General features: G+C 41.4%; 1 protein-coding gene across 17 annotated transcripts in view; it reads right to left on the bottom strand.

Annotated features, from left to right (window-relative positions):
• ANK3 (ankyrin 3) overlaps positions 1-22,363 on the bottom strand; it is a 357,107-nt gene that overhangs the window by 72,527 nt on the left and 262,217 nt on the right. For 11 of the 17 annotated variants that reach the window (XM_035329362.1, XM_035329363.1, XM_035329366.1 and 8 more), the window contains 7 exons: positions 22,125-22,223; positions 11,605-11,703; positions 11,417-11,515; positions 10,925-11,020; positions 7,899-7,971; positions 7,642-7,704; positions 588-711 (listed from right to left, as the gene is read on the bottom strand). In XM_035329362.1, the coding sequence (XP_035185253.1) occupies positions 588-711; positions 7,642-7,704; positions 7,899-7,971; positions 10,925-11,020; positions 11,417-11,515; positions 11,605-11,703; positions 22,125-22,223 (653 nt within the window). The remainder of the gene's footprint in view (positions 1-587; positions 712-7,641; positions 7,705-7,898; positions 7,972-10,924; positions 11,021-11,416; positions 11,516-11,604; positions 11,704-22,124; positions 22,224-22,363) is intronic. The other 6 variants (XM_035329364.1, XM_035329368.1, XM_035329371.1 and 3 more) reach the window with 1 other exon arrangement.

Raw genomic sequence — 22,363 nt, 5'->3', positions numbered from 1 at the left:
ATGCAGAGTATTTCCTGTCAAATGAAACCCTACTACAAATTTAGGGTACACCCATTTTTTTAATATTTTTTAAAAATTTTGGGAGCCATTTCTTTGATTATCTGTGTTTACTTACTCACTGTCACCTTTAAAGAAATAAAAGCAGTAAAATAGCAAAATGATTTCATTCAGTTTTTCTGGCATTTACATTCCTTTGCTAAATGAATTTATTGACGAATACTCAGACACGAGTATCAAATTGACACTTGGTAGTGAAAAGAAACCTGGCTGTTCTTGATCAGTTTCTAGACCAGTTGCAAACTCACAAGAAAGACATGCCTTGGAGACGGATCAGAACATCAGCAGATACCAGAAAAAATGAAGTTACTTTTCTGTATCATTGCCATAAGAAGCTGACATGAATAAAGATTATGAAATAAAACAGCAATGAACATATGCATTAAATGCGCATTATTATCCTAACACAGAAATGCACCTCCTCCACTTCGTTTCAAAACAGACTCCAGTTTTGTTTGAAAGAGCACTCTTGATTTGCAAGAACTTGTAACTGTGGTGACACACAAACAAAGAAACACCAAATGCAATACCTGGCAGAGCGGGCTCCCAGGCTAAAGCCCATGTATCCTTCAGCGGGCAAAGAATCGTCTCCCAACTCTTTTAGATCCTGGGGTCCAAGATATTTATCCGTATCACCTGTCATTGCATCCTCACCTGCCAGAAGAAAAGCCAAGCTGAAATCAGAAGCTACACGTATCGTAAATGTTTGTGTGCTTAGTAATTCACAACGCCCTTCTCTGCTTGCCAACAAGTAATCAATCCCGTCAACCCCACTTTCCCTAAGGCTCTTTCCATACAGACCGTCAATTACGCACCCTCTGAGCAGGCCTGAGAAAATAATTTTATTGGGGGCAAATGTAAAAGGCAAGTCTGCACACTGACATAAAGCCAATAAAGCTATACGAGGGATGACTTTTGCCCAATCATTTAAGCGAGCTAAAAGGTTCTTCTGTACTTTGAACCATTACACTCACTCTTGCTTTCCTTACCAAGAAGCCTGAGCTGACTAATTTACATTGGGTCTCTCTGTATGCTAAAAGAAACGAGCTCTGAGGAACAGCCTGCTTGCTCATCAGTATTGAAAAGTGCAGGAAGCTTGAACAGACACTGAGTAATACCCTCCACCTTTGATATTTCTCAATAACTTCGGCAAGTTTCAATGTAAGAGGGTTTTTGTTTTTCCCAAATGCAGTGCTCTACACGCCCTGACTGATTTTATCCAGGTAAGACAAGCACTTTATCAAGGCTCTGGACTTTACAGCCAGCTGGGGGGCAAGGGGCTATGGCAAGGCTCCTGCATAACACCCGCGGGGAGCAGAACAAAGCCGTGCCCCAGACAAGTGCTCCTTGTTCGGCAGCATCTGGCAGCCAAAATTCACCAAAGTGACACTGTTCGCAGAGCTCAGACCGTCAGACATGTTTGATACACGGACATCAGCTGAGAAGTAGAAGATTAGCGTGTTAGAGAAAAAGATAGGAAAGTTAAGTCTTGGGGGAGGAGGGCAGATGTCGCAAAGGGTTAACGGAGCAGTTGGCGCTGGCTGGGAGCATTTGCATACCATTACATCATGCAAAACCTACATTCCTGCATTGACAGAGCAAGTCCAAAATATGCCTTATGTGGCTGAAGGAGCTTTTTTTCCCTGTTCTCTACAATGCAGAGCAGAGAGCACCCTGTAAGCTCATTACTTGCCTACGCTCACGCTCTCCTCCTTTGTTGTGAATGTCCTTTAGGCGTGTAAGAGTTGCTCAACAGAGAAGTTTAACAGCGGACTCGCAAAGGTAAGCGACTCCACACACCCGGCTCCGGTTCCAGCTTTCATTCAAGGAGTTTCGGCTAGTTTCCATTCACTTAACTCAGGAAACCACAGGCAAGCTCTGGTTTTAAACTAACAATCAATTCTAAAAATACCCGTTCGGCTACTGCTCTGCAAACGGCAAACAAACGACCATTTCTCCTCCAACCCAGCAACAACGATTATTTTAAGTAACACTTTAAAATCTAAAATAGTTTATAATATACCACAAAGCACTGGAAGGAAAGAAAAAAAAAAAAAAAAAGAAACATTACATATGAAGTTAAACTTTAAAAAGTCTTACTGTTTTGGAAAGCCATTTTCACCAGCCTGGTGAAGACTTTTTCCCTGATGTTTCCAAGAATTCCTATTAGTCCTATTAGTCCTTAAAGCAGTGATTTAGAGTTAATCTCCAAACCAGCACAAGCAAACTAATCCCTGTGGGTCATATTCGCTTCTCACACAACAACTGAGATCTTCTTAACATCTTGATCTCTTCGCGTGTATTTTAGGCCATGTGCATCTTTGTCCTCGCAACTCGGATCAAAGTTCTTTTCAAATATGAAACAAAATGAAAAGTAATGACTACGGTTTAAAAAAAAAAAAATCCTTTTTTAATCACTCTGCAGACATCCCTTTAAAGCTCCTGCTGATTGGATTACAGCCTCCCTTGGCAAGCCTCTCGCCTGGTGACATAGGCGCAGGCTCTCGGGTTATTTGTATGTAAATCGGGGTGCTGTGAGGGTGCAGCTCCGCCGTAACCCGAGAGCGGGGCTGGGCCGGGAGCGGGGCTGCGGGAGGGCGCCGCGCTCACACCGCCCCTCAGCGCCCGGCCCGGCCCGGCCCGGCCCCAGGCCCCAGGCCCCGGCGGAGGAGGTGGGGAGGCCGAGAGCGGCTCCAAGCCGAGCCGGGAAGCTCCTGCCCTCGCCGCAGGTGAGGCGAGCGCCGTGGCTCTGGCAGCCGGTGAGGTTTTTGCTTCGGAGTGGCGCCGGTTCGCGGTGAGGTGGGACCGGTGACACGGCTCCTCCGCCGGCTGCTGCCAAGCTGCTGGAGCGCGCTGGAGAGGTGCTCCCTTCAAAGGCAGAGCTGCACCTAGGAGTGGTGATTTCAAAGAATTCCCCGCGTTGCTTTGTGATCGTGGGAGGCTCCGGCAAAACGGGTGGTGCACGTTGCAGCAGCCCCGCGCTGCTTCATCCTCCGCCTCCCGGGTCAGGAGTGCTGCCCTCAGCATGCTGTGGTCTCACAGACGGACCCCGAAACACAAAGACAAAATGCCTTTTGGACACAAAGTACACAGAAATGCCCCTAAAGTGAGGTCCCATTGAAAACTAAAAAGAAAATTGCGTCACTTTTTTGCAATTGCCATCCGTCTCTTTTCCTTCACCGTACATTAGGTGTTGCAGAAAGATGTTCTTGTACACCACGGGCAAGCACCGCCTGGCAGCTATGGGAAATCACGAAGCCCATGGAAAAATGGCAGCAGCAGGTCACAGCAAAGGTCCGTCTGGTCAAGAATATTCCTTCTCTCACAGCAGCCCCACTTCACAGCAGAATGCGAGAACATGAAACAGCATAAAGTCCTCCAGGACATTTCCTAGCTGGCAGTGATTTGAACACATTTTCTGAACCCAGGAGAAGTTGGTATAGTCACAAAAGGCTATTTTTTTTTTCCTTTTTTAGTTGTTTCAGTTGCATTCTGAACTCGCATCAGCTTCTCACATTCCCTACAGCAAGGATGTACACAAGGAGTCCCACGACGTAACCAGCTGTGGCACGGAGAGCAGCCCTTCTCACCTGCATCTTGCTGGTCTCACTGGTGCATCCTGTTCTTGGACTTCTGGGGAGGCAGCAAGCAGCCCATTACCTGCTCACTTTGCCACCCACTATTTCAGATGTTCTAGCCTATCCCTCATTTAGATTTTCTTCTGTGATAGACAATCCTACTCTGTTTACTCTTTTCTTCCCTAGCAACTTTTCCCTATCTCTGATCACCTCTGTCACCTTTTCCCACACTTTCCCCATTTTCCTGATCTGTCAGAGCCTGTCTCATACAGCTGGGAACTGCAAAACCACAGGGTAGGGTGCTCTTTTTAGAGGCCAGTGAGAAATATAGGCTCTCTCTCTGGCAGCAGAAGTGAAGGGATCGTGTGGCTTGGGAAAAGTCCCAAACAAAATTTAATCATAGCCTGGGATCCAAATGGACATTTGACACTGGCTTTGCTAAAGATCTCTGAAGCTTTCGCCACTCCCTCCTCATAGCCTGTCAGGAGCTGCCTAATGGCAGAAGAGGTACAGCCACAGGGCAGAGCAGGATGCTTCTAGCTGTAGCCAAGGTTTTGGTTTCACACAAGGATGAAGAAAAGCCAGTATCAAACCACTGAAACTTTTATTAATCTGTAAAAGTTTATAGAGACAGTCTCAGAAAACTGAGCATAAAAATATAATAAATCCATCCCTCCTAGAATCCGTAACAGACTTTAACGCATGAGGACGTCCTGACCTGTCTGAAACGAGCTCATTTCTGGAATCCCAGCACCTATTCAGGGATCAGGCAGTGTGTCCTCATGTCCTCCTAGGACATCTGCCTAATCTGCCAGAGACTGATTAGCATGATACTTACTCCTACCAAGAGAGAGAAATATCCATTAAATGGGTTTAAAGCACTGTCCTTATTTACACCAAAATAAAGTTATCTACTAAAGACCAAATTAAAAAAAAAAAAAAAAAAAAAAGAGCTCATTGTATTTCATTGACCATCTAAATTCTCAGCATCTGAACTACTGCTAGTTTTTGCTGTTTTTTTGTTGTTGTTGTTGTTGTTTGTTTGTTTCTTCTTTATTGCTCACATAGTTTTACCCCTCTTTGTATCAGCTTCCTTTGCCTCCGGGACAGGGGACAGCTGTGACAGAGATCACTGCCACTCTGTGGCACTCACAGCAGGGCTCCAACTTCCACCACCAAAGGTCTTGCACCCTCTTAGAGGGATGCTCTGAGGCTGAGCATCCAGCTCTATAGGAGGAGGCTTCCTTGGGGCCTCCCACAGAAGGCTCCCACTATGCTGATGCCCCCCCCCGGCTCCCCACCAGCCACTGGGCGTGCTGCTGGCAGCTGCACAGTGGGTGGGAGTGCAAGCTCCATCTGGAGATGGTGAGAGGAAAGACCTGGTTTTGGCAGCCTCAGACTTCCCATTTGTAAGATCTGAAATCTCTTCAGAAACAAAAGCAGAGCACTTGTTCAGCATGCAGCGGAAAAAGTGTTCTATATTCATATACAAACTTTCTGCTATGTAAGAACATGAGCTTTCATTTCTTCCCACACAATTGTGTTGAAATCTTTCAGAAAAAAAAGGCCATTTATTTTTTGTGGTGTAGCAGTTTCCCAGCACCTAATCTCATTTAGGTGTAATTACCAGAATAGTCTAGGAAAAGGAAGGGAAGATGTCCCCTCTAATCTAGTCTGACTTCTAACTAAATTGTCCTCTGCAGGGAAGAGAGAGAATTTCTGTGTAAATACTTATTTAGCAGACACGGTAAGAAACAAACAGAAGGAAATAGTTTCCTGACACCTGCCTCCAAGCTCTAAGAATACCTTCCAAGCCTTCAATTCCTCTTACAAGAGAAACCTTGAGATTTGTGGCATATTGAGAAATCACTGAACAAGTTTCTCATTTAACAATTTAGCTGATGAATGCTCATCATGAGGGCATGAATTTTCAGTGAGGGAGAGTTCAGGTTTGGGATGTAAATTTGTGCCCTTCTCACTTGGGAATTCATTCCTCAGGTGCTGGCTTTGTCAGAGTGTGTTACCACCTTGAACACACGTGTTTCAACTAGCTTAAGTGGGTGCTTTGTGTATAAACGCCCTATCAGCACTGGGGAGCTGTGGGGAAATGCATCAGTATGTTATCTTCATGGCTGCACAAGGCAGAAGAGAGAGACAGGCCAATGGGTACTATCTCGAAGCCTGTAATTAGCTGCCTGCCTTGCACACTGAATTGCTTCAGCATGGATTAATAAAATACCTATTATTCAGTTTGAGAGTTCCTGTTCAGCATTAGGCTTTGAAAATGACCTTTTACATATCAACCAGTCTCTTAGGTCCCCTGGTAACAACAAATTTGCAGAATACAGTCTTTAGGTCAGGAATTGATTATATTACCCATATCTTCTATATATGTATGTTTGTGGTTTTCTTGGTGGTGGTGTATTTTTTTTTTCTCAAAATGAGACCTAGTGACTACAAAAATCTCCCACAAATCTCACACATCCCTTCAGCCTTTGCATTTGGCCGTAAGAAGTGATCCCATATATTGAAGACAGGTTTTACATCTTCATATCTAATATTCTAATTCCACACAGGCATTGCTCATCTGCACTGAGGCTGAGGCTATAGTTGCTGCTCAGTTAACTAACTTCAGTGTTCTGGTCAGTTAAAACAATACATTATTTTGAGCAGTACGATAGCCTAGAAGAATTATTTGGAAAACACAGGTGCATGCTAAGAACATGATCCATTTGAGAATGCAGCAATATGAACACAGTGACGAGCAGAAAACAAAACAGAAGCCTCAATGCATGAATTAAACAAAAGCTGCACACAATGAGCTTAGCTAACAGCTTTTACACCTCACTGCTTAAGTGTTACAAACATTAAAAATAAACGTATCGCTAGGCACAAAGACGAACAGAAGTGCCACAAGTAAATTGGACCTGGTCACTTCTTTGCCTACTACTGAAGAAAAAACTGCAGCTCTAATGCTAGTGACCAGGGACACAGCCAAAAAAGCCTTCAGGACGCTGTTGTCCTTCTCTTCATCAACTCAAGACCTTCCTGCTTCCAAATGTGACCTGGGAACCTAATCGTGCTGTGGCCTCTGGAAACCTGCAGTTCCTGGTGAGGCTCACACAGACTCCTGTGCATCCGCACCACAGAAGGTTGGACCTAGCAGGGGCTGTTGGTGGAAGGGAGGGAAGCAGCTGCCAAATGAGTTTTAGATTCCTAGGGACCACTGAAGCCACACCAAGCCACCAGCACCAAGGATCGAGCTGGGATGTGCAGGTTGCTAGTGCCAATAGCACAGAAATCCTATTTAGAGGAACCAAAACAATAAGGTTTTATTACCCTGCTCACAGATTTCATGCCACTTTGCAGAATGACACAGCTGAAATCTCAACTAAAAAGTTTTACCTTACTCCCAACAAATAATGTGATAAATTCGATGCAGCATCCTCTTTACTCAACGCAAAAGTAATCTGATGTGGTTTTACTGAATATGACAACTCAAACACAATTTTCTTTGTTTTAAAGACTAAAAACACTTCTTTCCAGACTAAGGGTTGACTATCAATGCAAATCAATCATTCCACAGCTAAACACATAGCAGAATTTAAAAAAAAAAAAGAAAGAAAGAAAGAAAGAAACACCTCATTCTTTCTGTCCTCACTTTCACTATCAGTTATTTCTTTCAAAGTATTTTGATATTTGACTCTTTTGTCTGGTATTTAATTTTTTGTTGCAATAATATAACTATTCTCCACAGAAGCAGCAGCAAAAGACTATTCCAGGAAAGTGGAGGTAATTTGATTTAAAAACTGGGAGTAAGACACTCAGAAAATTAGAGGATTATCAGCAACAGCTCAAAGAATTTTTGAAAGCATTCTTAATTGTGAAGTAGAAATTGTTAGTGGGATAACAAGAAAGTTATCTGAAAGGATTAATATACAGACACAGGAAATAAGAGGAAGAGGTTTAAGTTAAGTAACACTGCAATACAAAAATGCACAAATACCTTCTTCAACATCTGACAAATATTCAGCATCACTGAGTATTTCAGGGGCATTGGCTTTACGAACTGCATGATTTAAATGAACAAAATAATTAAATAAAAGCATAGACTATGAGTTAAAAACAATGTAAAACAATGAATGTGCAGATACCATATCCAACTCATACATTTTTTGTTTGTTTTTTAAACAAATACTTCTTCCAAAAACAACAGACTGAAAAATAAGTGACAAGTTGTTGTTGTTGTTTATTTTCAAATACCTTCATCATCAGACATATCGAGAACTTCATTCATCGTTTCGGGTACATTCATTTTGTGCTTTTCTGTAACAGTCTGTCAAAGAAAAAAAAAATCAGAGCTCACTAATTTTTTTTAACATTGTAGTTATTTCAAAAAATAAAACACAAGGTAGGATGCATTTTTATCTGCAGTTAGCAAGATGAGATTTGATTTTTTTAAAGCTTTTTATTCCCTTGCTTTTCATAGATAAATAGAACTACAAATTTAAAAAGACTACATTGAAATAATACAGAAATATGCAATATTATATTTATATAAGTCAAGGTTTTTCTTTTATAAGAACCCTCTAAAAAGTCATCTAAATTTAAAGCAGGAATGCATCGTCTATATTTCAACTGTAATGTTATTCATTCTGAGGGACCTATTTTGTCTTTTTCATTGGGATCGCAATCTTTTAGGTTGGGAAAGACCCTTAAGATCATCAAGTACCAACTATGTTGTAATTTGGGAGCAGGGTTGTTCCATGTGAAGATTTTCAGAGGTGCCTCGTCAGTAACCATGTGTTTTTTCCCCACAAATGAGAACAATTGTAACCACATGCAGGCTCAATGATTCCCCTTAAGGAATTTGTGCATGAAAGACATTCAGAAGTGGTTGGTTTTAATCCTGATGTTTATGTTGATTCAGACTCAAAAACCAATATAAAAAATATTAGAAGCAGAAAAAAAAGATATTCCGAATGTCTGAAATCTGTTCCTAGAATACCCATTCCTCCCACAAAGTACACAACCATGCACATTTTACTCTCCAGCTGGGGCAGAGTGCAACAAGCACTTTGGTGAAGTTTTAGATCATGCAGGAGCTGCTGCAGAGTTAACATTCAAGTAGTGGGATTCAAAAAATTAAACAAAACAGTTCTATCTTTGTTCATATTTTTAAACCACCATTACTTCTCATCCCTCATATACAAATAAGAAGTCATTTATAAGTTTAGGACAAAACAGCTTTTCTATCTTCATTTATTTTAAAATATTTCAGGTTTTCTGTAGCCTCATAATTACTTGTGGCAGTTCATGATTCTTGGGCTACTGCCATCACTTGGAACAGCAGAAGAGCGCCTGCATGCTCAAACATCACAAAACTTATCAAAAGCCTCATGGTATTTCATTTTGTCGGAATTACTTGCATAGCTTTTTAACATGTTGCTGTTACACTGGTAAAATCACAGGACTTTTTTCAGGCACTACGTGGCTTTTATTGGTGTTTGAATATAAATCAGAGTAAACTAGCTATGCTCATCCCTGGTTTCACTGAACGTACCTTTTGGAGTTGTTTAGCCACATTACCCAAGAAATACCCTCAAGAGTTTTTAAAATATTCAGTTATAAATCAGATTTCATGATTAGGTTTCCAAAGTCTGCCAATTATACACTTTGACTGATAAGCAGCATATTTTGGTTTTCATGCAAATGTTTCTGGGCTTGAGAGTAGACATTCACAGGTATTAGTACAAGCCTTTCAGCTTCTAACATTGCTTCTAAAACAATTCACAGCTTGATCTACAACCTTTTTACTCTTCTACATCTACGGAACATAATAAACGATGTCATTTTTGTGGCACAAACTCACATAGCTTATTCGTTCTGCAAATTAAGAATGACCTTATGATATTGGGAGTTTTTAGCATAACAACATGGTTTTACTTCTCTTGCAGCTATCTAGTTGTATACTAGGTAATCATTCAAGTTTATGCTACTCTGTATAACCTTCAAAAACAAATTTGTCAGGTTGTAGAAAATTGTTTTGGAATCTTTCTAGAAAGAAAGATGTCCTTGAGAAAATCAAGAGAGAGGCTGTAAGAAAGAATCATGATTATTTTCTGGCACATTCCTTTGTATTTTATTGTGGCACGATTTTATCTTCTCTGTGGTGGATTTTATGTAAGCTACTGTATTACAAACCACAGCCAGGAAAGTCACAAGATGTAAAGACACATGAAGTAGAACTAAAACCTGCCTGTCTTCCCAAAGGTTCACTATATTGCAAGCACCTGCTTGCACCAACAGACCACACAAATGGGTGACAAAACATAGGACATACAGTAAACATTTTCCATCTCTGAGATGCCTAAAATACCTACATGCACATATTTCTCTTTTTAATCAGAAAAAAAAAAAAAAGTTGCAGAAAAGAAAGTCAATTTGGAGACGATGCTCTGAATTTAAGTTCTTACTACTCTGTTCTGCCTTTACTACAGTGGTTCATGAAAGCTCCTCACCTTATGAGAACAGTCTTCATAAAGCAATTTAGCAAAATGTTAGTGAATAAGTATCTTTGAGCAGTATTTTAGATTCTGTGAATTACCGTTTTGCTGATAGGCAATATTTAACCACTGCTTCTAATCTCCCTTGGCTAACACTGCAGCAGGCCTTCTTGAAAGCCAGGACACGTGATCTGGATGGATATCATGTACATGTCAGTTAATGAGAGCTGGGGTTGTGGAAGCTGACTTTGGCTGAGTACAGAAGACAAGCCTTCGCCATCTTTCAGAATAAATCAGATCCTAGGCAAAGGGGAGCTTCTAAAAAAATTCCAACCACTTTTTTGGTTGAAGTGGTTGCTCTTAAACCAAATACAACCCAATACACATCATCCCTTGGCAAACTGCGCTCCCTTAAAAGGGAGAAGCAACTTCAGTTTGTGGAAGCCTCTAGGAATGTCTTTTCACAACTACAAATCAGCCCCAATTCACTTCATTTGTGACATAAACAAGATGCACTCTAAGAAACACAGCAATTATGACTACTTATTTAAACTGTCCATTTTCTGCTTCATTGGTATGACTACCTTAAAATGTATTATACACATATAATAATGCCTACCTTAAAAATGTATTAGATTTATCTGATTTAATATCCACTCCATAAGCACTAAAAGGATAGGTCGAAACTAGACTGAAATCTCAGTAGACAATTAACTAAACAAAACTGAATACACTGGCTTAGGAAAAACCCTTCCATCCACTACTGAAGTGAGCTGTACTTACAATTGTAGTCATGGTCTCTTCTGTCACCACCTTCAACGTGTCAACGACTGAAATGTAGCCAAGTCGCTTTGCGATGGCAAGGGCAGTGTTTCCATTCTAGCAATTGAAACATGTAAAACAAAAGCTGAATGTTAGCAATAGTAAGTGTACAAACTATTAATTAGCTATGGAAAAATGCACAATAAAGGCCACATAAATGTTTGTATGTCAGTGACTGAAAGAAATACATTTGGGGTAGTAGGACATGTAACTAGGTTTTTAACTCTTTACAGAATCGGGATGAAAAGGAAAAACACCGTCCAGATGTTTGCTGTCCTAGTTTTGGAAGAGACAATGGAGAACATAGAGGACACAGAGGCAATGGGAGTATGCTTCCTTTGCTCTTTTCCTCTCCCTCCTCACATTTCCCTTGCTTCAACACAGCGGGAGCACAACGCTTTACACAGGATGGGATGGCCAAGCAAGCCCGAGCAGTGGCCTCTCAGCACTTACCACAGTGAGCTCGTTGGGTGCCGCGCCGTGCTGGAGCAGGACGTTGATGATGTGGGTGTGCCCCTGCTGTGCAGCCTGGTGCAGCGGCGTGTACCCGTTCTGCAGGCACAAGGAAAGGGAGAGGCTGCGTTGGGCACAGCATGATTGTCACCCCCACAGAACGAGTGAGGCAGAGGCAGAAAACTCACCTTCGTTTTGGCATTGACTTTTGCAGAATGTTGCAGAAGGAAGTTAACAATCTTTATGTTTCCGTAGTGGCAGCCAACATGCAAAGGAGTGTATCCCATCTAGAATGGACATAAGCAATTAGCAAATGTGACTAACCCCATGCTTCCCCTGACAAAAAAAAAAAAAAAAAAATAGACATGAAACAGCAAAAATCCTGTCAAACTTTATTTCTTTGTCTTTCTTTTCCCATGAGAAGAAATATGCAACTACAGAAAAACATGCCTCTCAAGAGTACCATTTCAAGTCCTGTTTGTTGTGAACTTCTCTGCCTTGTAATTCTGTAATCTTCAACATATACAATGTTGATTAACAATTTGCTTTTCTCTCCAGTGCTAAGATCATCACGTCCCTGGGGCGAGCCTGTTTTTTAAATGAATATGTGTATACTGCCTTGCACAGTGAGGTTCTCATGCTTGACTGGTGTTCCTACAGTGTGATAACAAACAGGTAAGTAAATAAGTAATAGCAACTTACTAAAAACCAGGCCTGCTGAGGACTGCCTCAATATAGGCCAATGTGCAGCCCATCCATTCCAACTGAAAAATCCAAAAGGTACATCTGAAACCATGCAAGTGATGTGCCAGATTTGCAAGAACAACATAATCCTACCAAAACTGGAACCCCAGCGTTTAAGTTAAGCCTCTAAAACAACCAGGTTTAATTTTTTCCTGTCTGGCCTTGTGTTACACAAACTAGAAGAAACTGCTTTTTTGTGGCAACTGTGAAGATGGGAAAGTTGAATGTTTCCTATTTGTCCCTGCAGCTTGGTTGTCATTACTAGTGAACAGGCTAAAATCATTTGTCAACACTGGGACTCGCCTATCAAATGCTCTAAACACAGCTAAATGTTTCTTTATTGTTAAGTGTTTGGAACTTTTTCCAAAAATGCTTAATAGAAGGAGATCAGGTATCACTTTAAAAAAAATGACTAAAAGGGTAGCAAATGAGGGCTTGCTAGGCTAAATCTGAATTTACTTTTTGAAATCCACATACTTTAAGTCAAACAGCATGTTCAAACCTGTTAATTGTAATAAACACTTGAATCAACAGTTAACATTTAACATACAATAAAACAAAGCAAAGAGGATCAAAGTTTGCTTTCACTGCTCTTTTTCTCATCTTTTAAATTACTGAGAACACTGTTAACAGTTTTAAACAGTCTGGACTTATTTGAGATTCTTAACGTAGTAGAAATGATTAGATTATCTATCTTGAAGTAATTATCTTTTCCTGCCTTATCTTCCCTTCAAGACATCATTATCTTTTCTTCCTTAGCAAACATACTTACAATCAATCTAGAGTTGCACAAACAACAGTTCAGGAGATGGCCACCTCTAAACAGTACACTTGCTACGTTTTTCCCCACATGGAGAGAAGCTGCTTTTCCCAAAATCTCCCCCCCAGCTCACACTGATAGCTCAATGGCTTTCCAGCAGATGCTTTGCTTAGCTCCCAGAGATGTGCTTCCCTGCCTCTGAAGGTGAGTCATCAGGATTCTTTTACGCTGGAAAGGTCAGGTTTCAAGAGCCCACTGGCTCTGAGATGCCAGAAGGGTCATATCAGCCAGCGTCCACATTCACCATTTTGTGAGCTACATGAAACTACACTGCCAGTCCAGTATGTCCTTTTGCTACTCAGTGGGGCTTCCAATGTGGTATTGGACTCATGCTCCATTACCAGTTTTTAATGGAAAAAATAACTGCCAGTCTTTAAAAATTGTATCTGATGTGAGGAACACAAATACACTGAACACTTCATAAAATATACTGCAAATGTGCTGTGCTGTTCATTTGTAAGAATTCTGCTTTCAGAAAGAGGTAATAGGTGGGGCCGTCTGAGAATATTTATTCCAGTGGCAGAAAGATCAGTAATAATACTGTTGGGGAAATGTGGCTATGATGCATGCCTTGGCTCCTGGTAAAGTCCAAAATCTTCTGGCCATACGGCTGTTTAACACTGAGACTGAACCATCTGGAACTAGATCCAAAAGCCAACTCTGTGTATAGAAACACTGAAAGATGGATTATTCTCATACTGACCAAGCTCCTTCGCTCTTCTACTCCAAGGGGAAAAGCCTGGTGCCCAAGAGGCGCATAGAGTTAAAAGCCATAGCCTGGCACCCTTCATTTGTGTGTCCACCTCAGTGAGGTGTGATCAGGTCAGACAACTTGGTCAAAAGCACTGAGGAGGCAAGTCCAAGGTCTACTGGGGGTTCAGGAGCCAGCCCTACACTGCATGTTCAAGCTGTTTTAAAGAAAGAAGACCCCTCAGATGTGAACTATTTCCACTAGAGAGAAGTTTCAGCTATCTTTGGGTTTAGATGAACCATTCTCTTCATGTCGTTTTGCCTCTGACACTACTTCACTTAGTAGTGAACCCAATTCACCCAATATCACTTATATTGCAATGATAGTATAGATAGTAGCAGTGCCACCTACTTGGAATTAGGGTGTCTATGTTTTCTTCAGTTAATTACACAGCCATTGCCATCTAAAGAAACTACTAGCACTGACAACCAGGACGAGTTAATCATTGCAAGAAACAGTGACGGATACAAATTCCATTGGCATCAGCAGAATGATTTTTTCCACTGACTTATACGAACATTGGATCAGATGCCAAATGACTACAAGGAACTTTTCCCCAGAATAGTAGTCATCATGTAATGAATGCTGGAACCTTGTCTTACAGTGACTGTTACTATAGGGCTAAGAGCTTGCAAGCAGTACCCACGATCTGAGTCTGACAGGGCTCAGAACATACTCGTACCTCAAACACAGCTTCCAAAGACAAATTCAGACTAAAACAGGCAAACTACCAAAACATCAGTTCAAAAGAATGCAGTGAAATCTCCTCATACAGGAACTTAACTCCCTACAAGCCCTTCAAAATACAGGCCTCTTGACCTGCAATGTCAACAAAAGTCATACATTGAAAGAGCAACTGGGGAGATGAAATCCAAAGTCAAGGGCCACCCGCTGGGAACTCTCTGTTAGTAACTCTAAAACATTAAAATCTGGAGAGAGTTGGAGAGCCAAGACTTGCTGATCTCAGCTCTCCCTTCAAAGTGATCTATAAAGGCTCCTCTCTCCAGCCTGTAACAATAAATATTGAAGAACGAACCCTGCTATTCACTGCACTACAACATTGATTTCTTCCTACAAATGGCACATAAAAGGTTTACTTGTGGTACCTCCATAAACAGCTAGAAGAGTAATTAGTGATGTTCTATGTTACTACTGACCAGCCCACTGTTGAAATCTGAGATTAATTGAAAGCTTTCCCTCTTTCCCCTCTAAATGTGTGGTAGAAACTGGGAAAGCTTAAAAAGCCCCATGATGACATTTCTGTGGTGACAGTCACTATTCTTCCCACCACAACCCTTGGTGTCCCAGAGCTGAAGCAGTCTTGTCCTGAAGCCCTCGGCATCACTGGCTTGGCAGCTGGAGACGCCTTCACTGAAAGGCAGCTTCTCTGCACAGGAGTCATGCACGTCCCAGGCAGCGATGTGAGCACCTGCTAGCCTCGTGGCAAAACACCAGTTCCCCATCTGAACTCCCTGGAGGAGCCTGGGAGCTTTCTTTTAAGTTTGAAGTACCCTGTGGTCACATCACATTATGTTTGATGAGGCAGTGCCTGATGCAGTACTCAGTCACTGATGGCAGAGCGACAGAGATATGACACAGCGGGTCACATCTCACTGGGCATGCTAGACCTCCTCAGCCACCAGAGGACATCTTTCATGTTGACAGTCACCAGTGAAGGCACTGGTCAAAAATAGCGCTAAACATTAGCATGTCTTTTCAATGTCTGAGACCCAGAAAGGATATCCTTTGCTTCTCAGATACAGTACAGATTGCTATATTCAACTGTTTCTGTCACAGGAAAGTAAAAAAAATTGTATTTGTATCCCAACATCCTCACTGAAACTGATATTCTGTTAACTTTTCTGAAACAATGGCAGATTCTGAAGTTATGCAACCAAATTAACTATAAAAGCAGTAATTCTCCTTGCTACTTGAGCATGCTGCTTTCATTCTCTACAGAAATGTATCCGGGAGGCTAAAATATTTTGCTACAAGAACTACTAATAATTATTGAGAAAAAAAAATCCCTGCAATTATACAAATAAGTTACTTCCAAGAAAATCAGGCCTTTCGTTTAATACAGCTCTAAAGCACATCACCTTCTGGCAGTCAGCTGCCATGCTGCTTTTAGTTGTTCTTCAGAATGAGCAGCAATATGGGAGTTAGCAGCTGGGAAGGGTTCATCAAAAGCCACAAGAGTAAGTGCCAACAAAGATCAGAAATACTTAGCTTTCCTATTCTAACGGAACACTCAAACACAGAGCACCCCTTTTCTTGCCCATGCTTTTTTTGAGGGAAATTATCACAAGCCTTGTATATCATTTCAGTGTATTGCTTTAATATCCTCCACTGGCAATAGCCATAAATCCTAACAGCTTGAATTACTGCATCTTTCTAGTCATGCTGACTCTCAAGCTGCTCTGTTTTTGTTTTTCTGCTATAAATGTCAGACAATGAAGCTACAGTGTTAGCATTGGTTAGACTTGAAAATGCTCTAGTTCTGAAGATAACAAAGGCATCCAGCCATGATCCAATGAAACAAACCTGTATATATGTACACACTTCACAGCTTTGCTGAATCAGGACCTAACCTGTTGAAGTACCTTACAAAGGTTCCTTATCTCAGATTATTAGGCTAGACATTTCCACATAAACTCCTGGGTAACAACTGAGCACTAAGAGCCAAGGAAAGACAGATAACGTACTATGAAGATACCATGTCTGAGCATTTGTTCTGTGTGAAAGGGATTTTTCTGGACAGCACTTCCCGCCCTCCCTGCTCCTTCCCATCTTTCTGCACTTGAAAATTAGATATTCCAGTGGAAAAATCAGATCACAGTTATAAGCCACTGTAGCACTCAGGCTGGTATAGAGTTCCTGTTGGAAGAGGGCAGGCAGAGCTGAATAAATCTACCTCAATAAATCTGAAATAAAAGGCCCAGCCCAACCTGCAAAACATCATGACCTCTTAGTCACCCTTATCTCCTACCAATATTACAGTTTTAGAAACCAAGACAGTTTTATGATGGCTTTGTCAGCCAGACAGTCGTCAACCAAGGACTATGAGACAGTCAGTTCCCCTGGCAGAGGCCCAAGTGCAGAGTAACAACTGCTTGGCTAAAGTGACCTGCACAGAGATAAACACTGCGAATCTGCTCTTCATCCTTGACTGAACCAGTGCTCTTCTCCCATTGGGCTTCTCTGGCTAATCCATCACCTTAATGCTGTATCCTACTACAACATTATCCAATAGGGAGAAGGGTTGAAAAATAGCATGTGGAGACTTGCTGATCCATGAAACCGTGTTTACTTGTGCCAACTCTCAGCACATAAGCCCTGCAACACAAACCAACATCACATGTACCAGTGGAGCTTTTACGCACTCAACATGATCACCCGGAGAAGGAACATCTGCTTGCAACCAGGGCTTCAAATTCATTTTTCACTCCCAATATGATGTGTTAGATGAGCACTCCTTGCTTTAACTTCCTTGCTTTTGCATGATACTACACAGCAGCTTCAGTATCAAATACTCTTTTACAAACCTAAATTCAGGCACTTGAACTATCACAGAATCGACAAAAACTGCTGTGTTTGTAGCAGGGCCCTATCATGCCTTCTTAAACACTAATTTTATTATTATTATTATTTTAACCTTATTAAATGGGAAGGGCTCTAAAGCTTCACCAACTGTAGTGGTGAACCATGAAGTTCTGGAAAAAATTTCTTGAGATGGAAACCACCCCAAGTAAGAACCACAGTAACAACGGTTACCGAGAGTAATTTGTATAATGTTCTCAAGTTTTAGAACTAGAACAGGTCTTAATTATATAGACCAATCTCCCACACGAGATTTTCTGTAGTGTTACATTTTTTTTCTTCCCTGCTATAGCTTGAAGGTACCAAATATGCTTCTGCCCAATCTTCCCTTTTCATCCCCAGATAACCCCAAATCATGTGTGTGGCTCTCTGAACTTGAGGCAGGGATAAGAAGTGCTTCCATGTGTTACAGCTGCAAACTCTGTGATGTTTTCATAGGGAGTGTAAGTTATATATAACCGATGATTAAAGAACATGTACCAGAAGGGGAAGATGATAGCTCACTGGTCCCTACCCAAAAAGTTTAATGACCTACTGAGATTCTGTGTTCTCCCTTCATTGACAGATACTATACAGGAGTGACACAACCAACACTTACCTAACCTGGAAACACATTGGTGGGAGAATCTATTCCAAGAAAAACAAAGGCAAAAAAACCCTATTGACTACTCACCTAGCCTACAATAAATGAGGTAACAAAAACATATGGATGCAAAATGGAGAAAAGAAAATGAAAGGTTAGTGTTGACACTAGTGGTGGCACACAGAGATCCCCAATACAATGCCACTAAGCTGTGTGGCTTGACTTTTTGATACGTAAGGCTCAGATGGCCACAGCTATGCCACTCTATGCCCAAAGTAACAAATCTGAACTGGATGTGCTGGATGGCATTGTGCAAACACACGAGCACAGCAACATTGCTTTTGCAGCCCACTCAGCTGTTGCTGGATCTTGCTCCCCAGTGCCTCTGTTCTTAGGGACAGCACGCACGGACCTTTTATTTCCCAGACATTTTAATTCCATAGTTAATCCATCTCAGAAAGAGAGGCTGCAACTACAGAGCTGCTATATTACAAGCCAGTCATCTAAAACCTCAACTGCATAGAACAAGAAGTCAAGGTGTGGCAGTTCTTAAACCATAACACTTTTTCCTTTGCTGCAGCAGTTAAGAGCTTGCCAGCTATTCATAAGGAACTATATATCCCAATATATCCCAATATATTGGGATATCCCAAGATGATCATCAGTTTACCCAGAAACTATCCCATGCAAAAATACACGACACTGCATTGTCACTTGCCCAGTATCACAGGCCGCAGTGAGTGGATATCTGACAGATGACCATGTGGCTGGCCATGTGGAGTCTGGAGACAGCACTGCAGGGCTCACCCACTGCAAACCCGGCAGATAGGACCCTGCTGAAGCCAGTGAAAAAGCATCAAGCTCACACCACTCTAATGCAATCCTACAAGGCATGTGGATGCTTTGTTCCGAAGGAGCAGATGGTCCCCTACAGCAGAGGATCTGCTAGCATGGTCGGCAGGAGAATAAAGCCATCGCAGGTGTTCTTCACCATGGAGGCCTACAGCATTACTAATTCACATTTTCCCAGACATGCCATTTGTTACACTGCAAAGCAATTCTGCTTAAGTACACTGGGGACTTTGCCTGATCTATCAGTCCCTGCTCCACTTCCTGACAACTATGGGGAAGTACCATGAAAACAAGCGTATACTGGGAAACTGTTCTTTACTTGCACTAGTTACATACGTAACTGAAGAATGAAAGTAAAACATAAGCAAACTTCCTTTTTTTAAAAAAAAAAATGATGTGAATTACTGATGATAGGATTCAAGCTGCAGATAGTCAAATATGACTTTTTTTAAATTTGTGCACGGTTTTACTTACTAACTAGTTTAATTTTCAGAGATGCAATTAAGAAATTCAGGTCCACCCACAGGACACCTCTGAATGAGGAAACTGAAGCCATTTTCCCATGCGTCTCTAGTCTCGTGCCCGCTCCACCACACAGACATACCACCAAGCTCAAAGTTCAGTGCAGAGCTTGTACAACTGTGCCAAGTTGGCCCTGAGACCCAACTGACTTGCCCTCCTTCTCAGCTGTGACAGTATCTCACACACTGCACCATGCTTATGTGACTAAAAGGCCATTAGTCCTGAACTGGATACGATTTGGATGCAAAGGGGACACATGACTGCCTGCACCTGTCGATGTAAATGTCTCCTTAGACTACTTACTATTTGTGGGACAGGGAGTAGTAGAAGGCAAACAGACAAGCTTCGCAGACTAGGAAGTGATTCAGCTCTTGGACCAAGGTAAAACAGCAGGTTCTGCAATGTCATTCTACAGAAACCAAAACCAGGTAAAGTTTCCTTTCTCCTGAGAGGCAACCATATTCATCTGAGGAAATCATGCAAAGAATGAACCAGGACAGATCTCATCTGCTGCTGGATGATCTAGCAGCTGGTAAGAATCCACACTGATTCATCTGCAAAACAGAGGCTGAAGACATGTTACAGAAGTATCAAGACAGACAAAATCCTGGGATTTCAGCAGAACTATTTAATTTTCATGCCAGAATACTGTAATCGAAATCAACAGCCTAACACAAAGGTACAGCTAGAGTTATATAACACAAAACCAGGTACCAATGACTTTTGCCTCTACCATGGTTTATAATCAACCAGCCTACAGACAGAAAGGATGATGGATTCAGCCTTTTTTGAGATGGCAGTGTGATGACAAAATGCTAATATTGCAGGACAGTCTGACACTCAGGGATATTTCTGGGATGCGAGCACAGCAGTTAACTCGGGGCGTAACACACATAATGGAGTTCTGAAAGCTGCTACAAGTTGCAAAGGCTGCGCAACTCTCTACAATCTACAGATCAAACTCTGAGACTGGGTTAATTTTAGTTGATTTGATCAACTACTGTTCAAGCACTTGATCACAACTGATTTACCCATCTAATGATCATCTACTAGATACAACGTGTGAAGAATCTAGGTGTAATGAACACTGAGGGAATCTTGAAATTCGGAGCACTGTACACACCATCAGTAAGTATAAAATAATTTCTAAGCAGGCTCTTGGAATTAGGTCACAGACATCACACTCAAGCCAATGTCATAAAGTTGGAGTAGTTATGGCTTGGGATCCCCAAATCCATCCCCAAACACCCTGGAAAGTCTCTTACTTAGTGTCCTGGTTTCAGTTAGGACAGTTATTTTTCCCTCCTAGTAGCTGGTAGGGTGCTATGTTTTGGATTAGGATGAGAAGAGTGCTGATAACATGCTGATGTTTTAATTGCTGCAGAGCAATGCTTACACTATGCCAAGGACTTTTCAGCTCCTCGCTCTGTCCTGCCAGCGGGCAGGCTGGGGGTGCAGCAAAAGCTGGGAGGGGACAAACCCAGGACAGCTGACCCAAACTGGCCAAAGGGGTATTCCATACCATCTGACGGCATGCTGAACAATATCTAGGGGTGGCTAGCCGGGGTAGGGGGGCCGGCTGCTAGGGGATAGGCTGGGCATCGGTCAGCGGGTGGTGAGCAATTGCATTGTGCATCACTTGTTTGTACATATTATTATTATTATCATTATTATTTTCTATCTTAATAAACTGTCTTTATCTCAACTCACAGGCTTCACTTTCCCGTTTCTCTCCCCCATCCCAGAGAGGGAGGGGGGAGGGTGAGAGAACGGCTGTGTGGTGTTTAGCTGCCAGCCGGGCTAAACCACAACACTTAGGAGTCCAAATATTTACTTTAGACAAAAGTATTTTTAGGCAAGTAAGTTTGAAATGGACCGCCATCATGTATCTATATTTCATATTAGGTAACAGCAATAAACAAATTCAAATTTGTCCTGAAGAGCTATTTGGTTCATTTCTAATTCTATTTTTGAAGACAGAAAAGAGCAATATTTACCTAAAAACTAACAGGTTAAGGTGAACATCAGGAGAACACTAGCCAAGTCTCACTTTGGGACACAAGAAAAAGTCTGCTTCCTAAATGTACCCATATTATAAAACAGCTCAATCCACTACACTTTGCAAAAAAAGAATGGCTTAGAAATTGAGGCGGTCTTAAAGGCTGATTCAAGCTCTAAGAGTAGGGGGAAGTCTTTACAAATGAACAATGGCTGTACTTACAGAATCATGCCTATGCATAGCTATTTAGTAACAAACAGCTCAGCCAAAGAAGACTACTTCATTTCATAAATTATCTTAAGTCACCAGAAAAACTATTCATCGCTTAATAACCAGAAATGCCTACTTTGCATTTCCATTGCTTTTCTTTCTGTAAATGAAGATATTTTAAATAACAGATCACCTGTGCTTGGTTTCTACTGTCAGCTGATTTGAAGTATGTGCAACATGTAAGAACTACCAAAAGCAGATGAGAGTATGCATATGGTAAAAGAAACTCTTTATAGAGAGAGTTCTAGCTTTTCTGAAAGTTTCCTTACATAAAAATACAGATCAATCAATCCCACTTACCTTCAGTAAAATAGTAGGATACAGCTATGCTGATCTAAATATTTGGCACAGAAGAAAGAAATAAGCTTATAGCTCAAAGACTGAGCATAACACTAAACACTCAAGCTTAAAGGTCTTCAGTGTTCAAAATATATTCTATAGCAATTTATTACAAGAAACATTTCACTGTTGTTATTTCATTTTCACCCTGAAACTGATTACTAGACCAGTCTACAGGCTCTTGTCTCCCTGAAAGAAAACAATACGTATTGATATTGGTGTTCATACCTTTGTCTGTGAATCAACAGCAGCTCCTTGGTTAACAAGAACTTCTGCTACATTGACTCTGTCCTCTTGTGCAGCCAGGTGGAGTGGTGTCAGCCCGCTCTGTAAATTAGGAGCAACAGGTAACAATCTTCAGAGTGGCATGTGAATATTAAACACAAAATCAACTGTAAGTAAGATTCAAAAACTCCTACTGAAATTAAATAAATGAAAAACTTTACCTTCACTTACAAGCTGTGTAT

Source organism: Oxyura jamaicensis, chromosome 6, assembly GCF_011077185.1.
Source record: "Oxyura jamaicensis isolate SHBP4307 breed ruddy duck chromosome 6, BPBGC_Ojam_1.0, whole genome shotgun sequence".
Taxonomy (NCBI): Eukaryota; Metazoa; Chordata; class Aves; order Anseriformes; family Anatidae; genus Oxyura; species Oxyura jamaicensis.
Note: the sequence above shows the minus strand (reverse complement) of the source record. Positions and strands in the feature narration are given on the sequence as shown.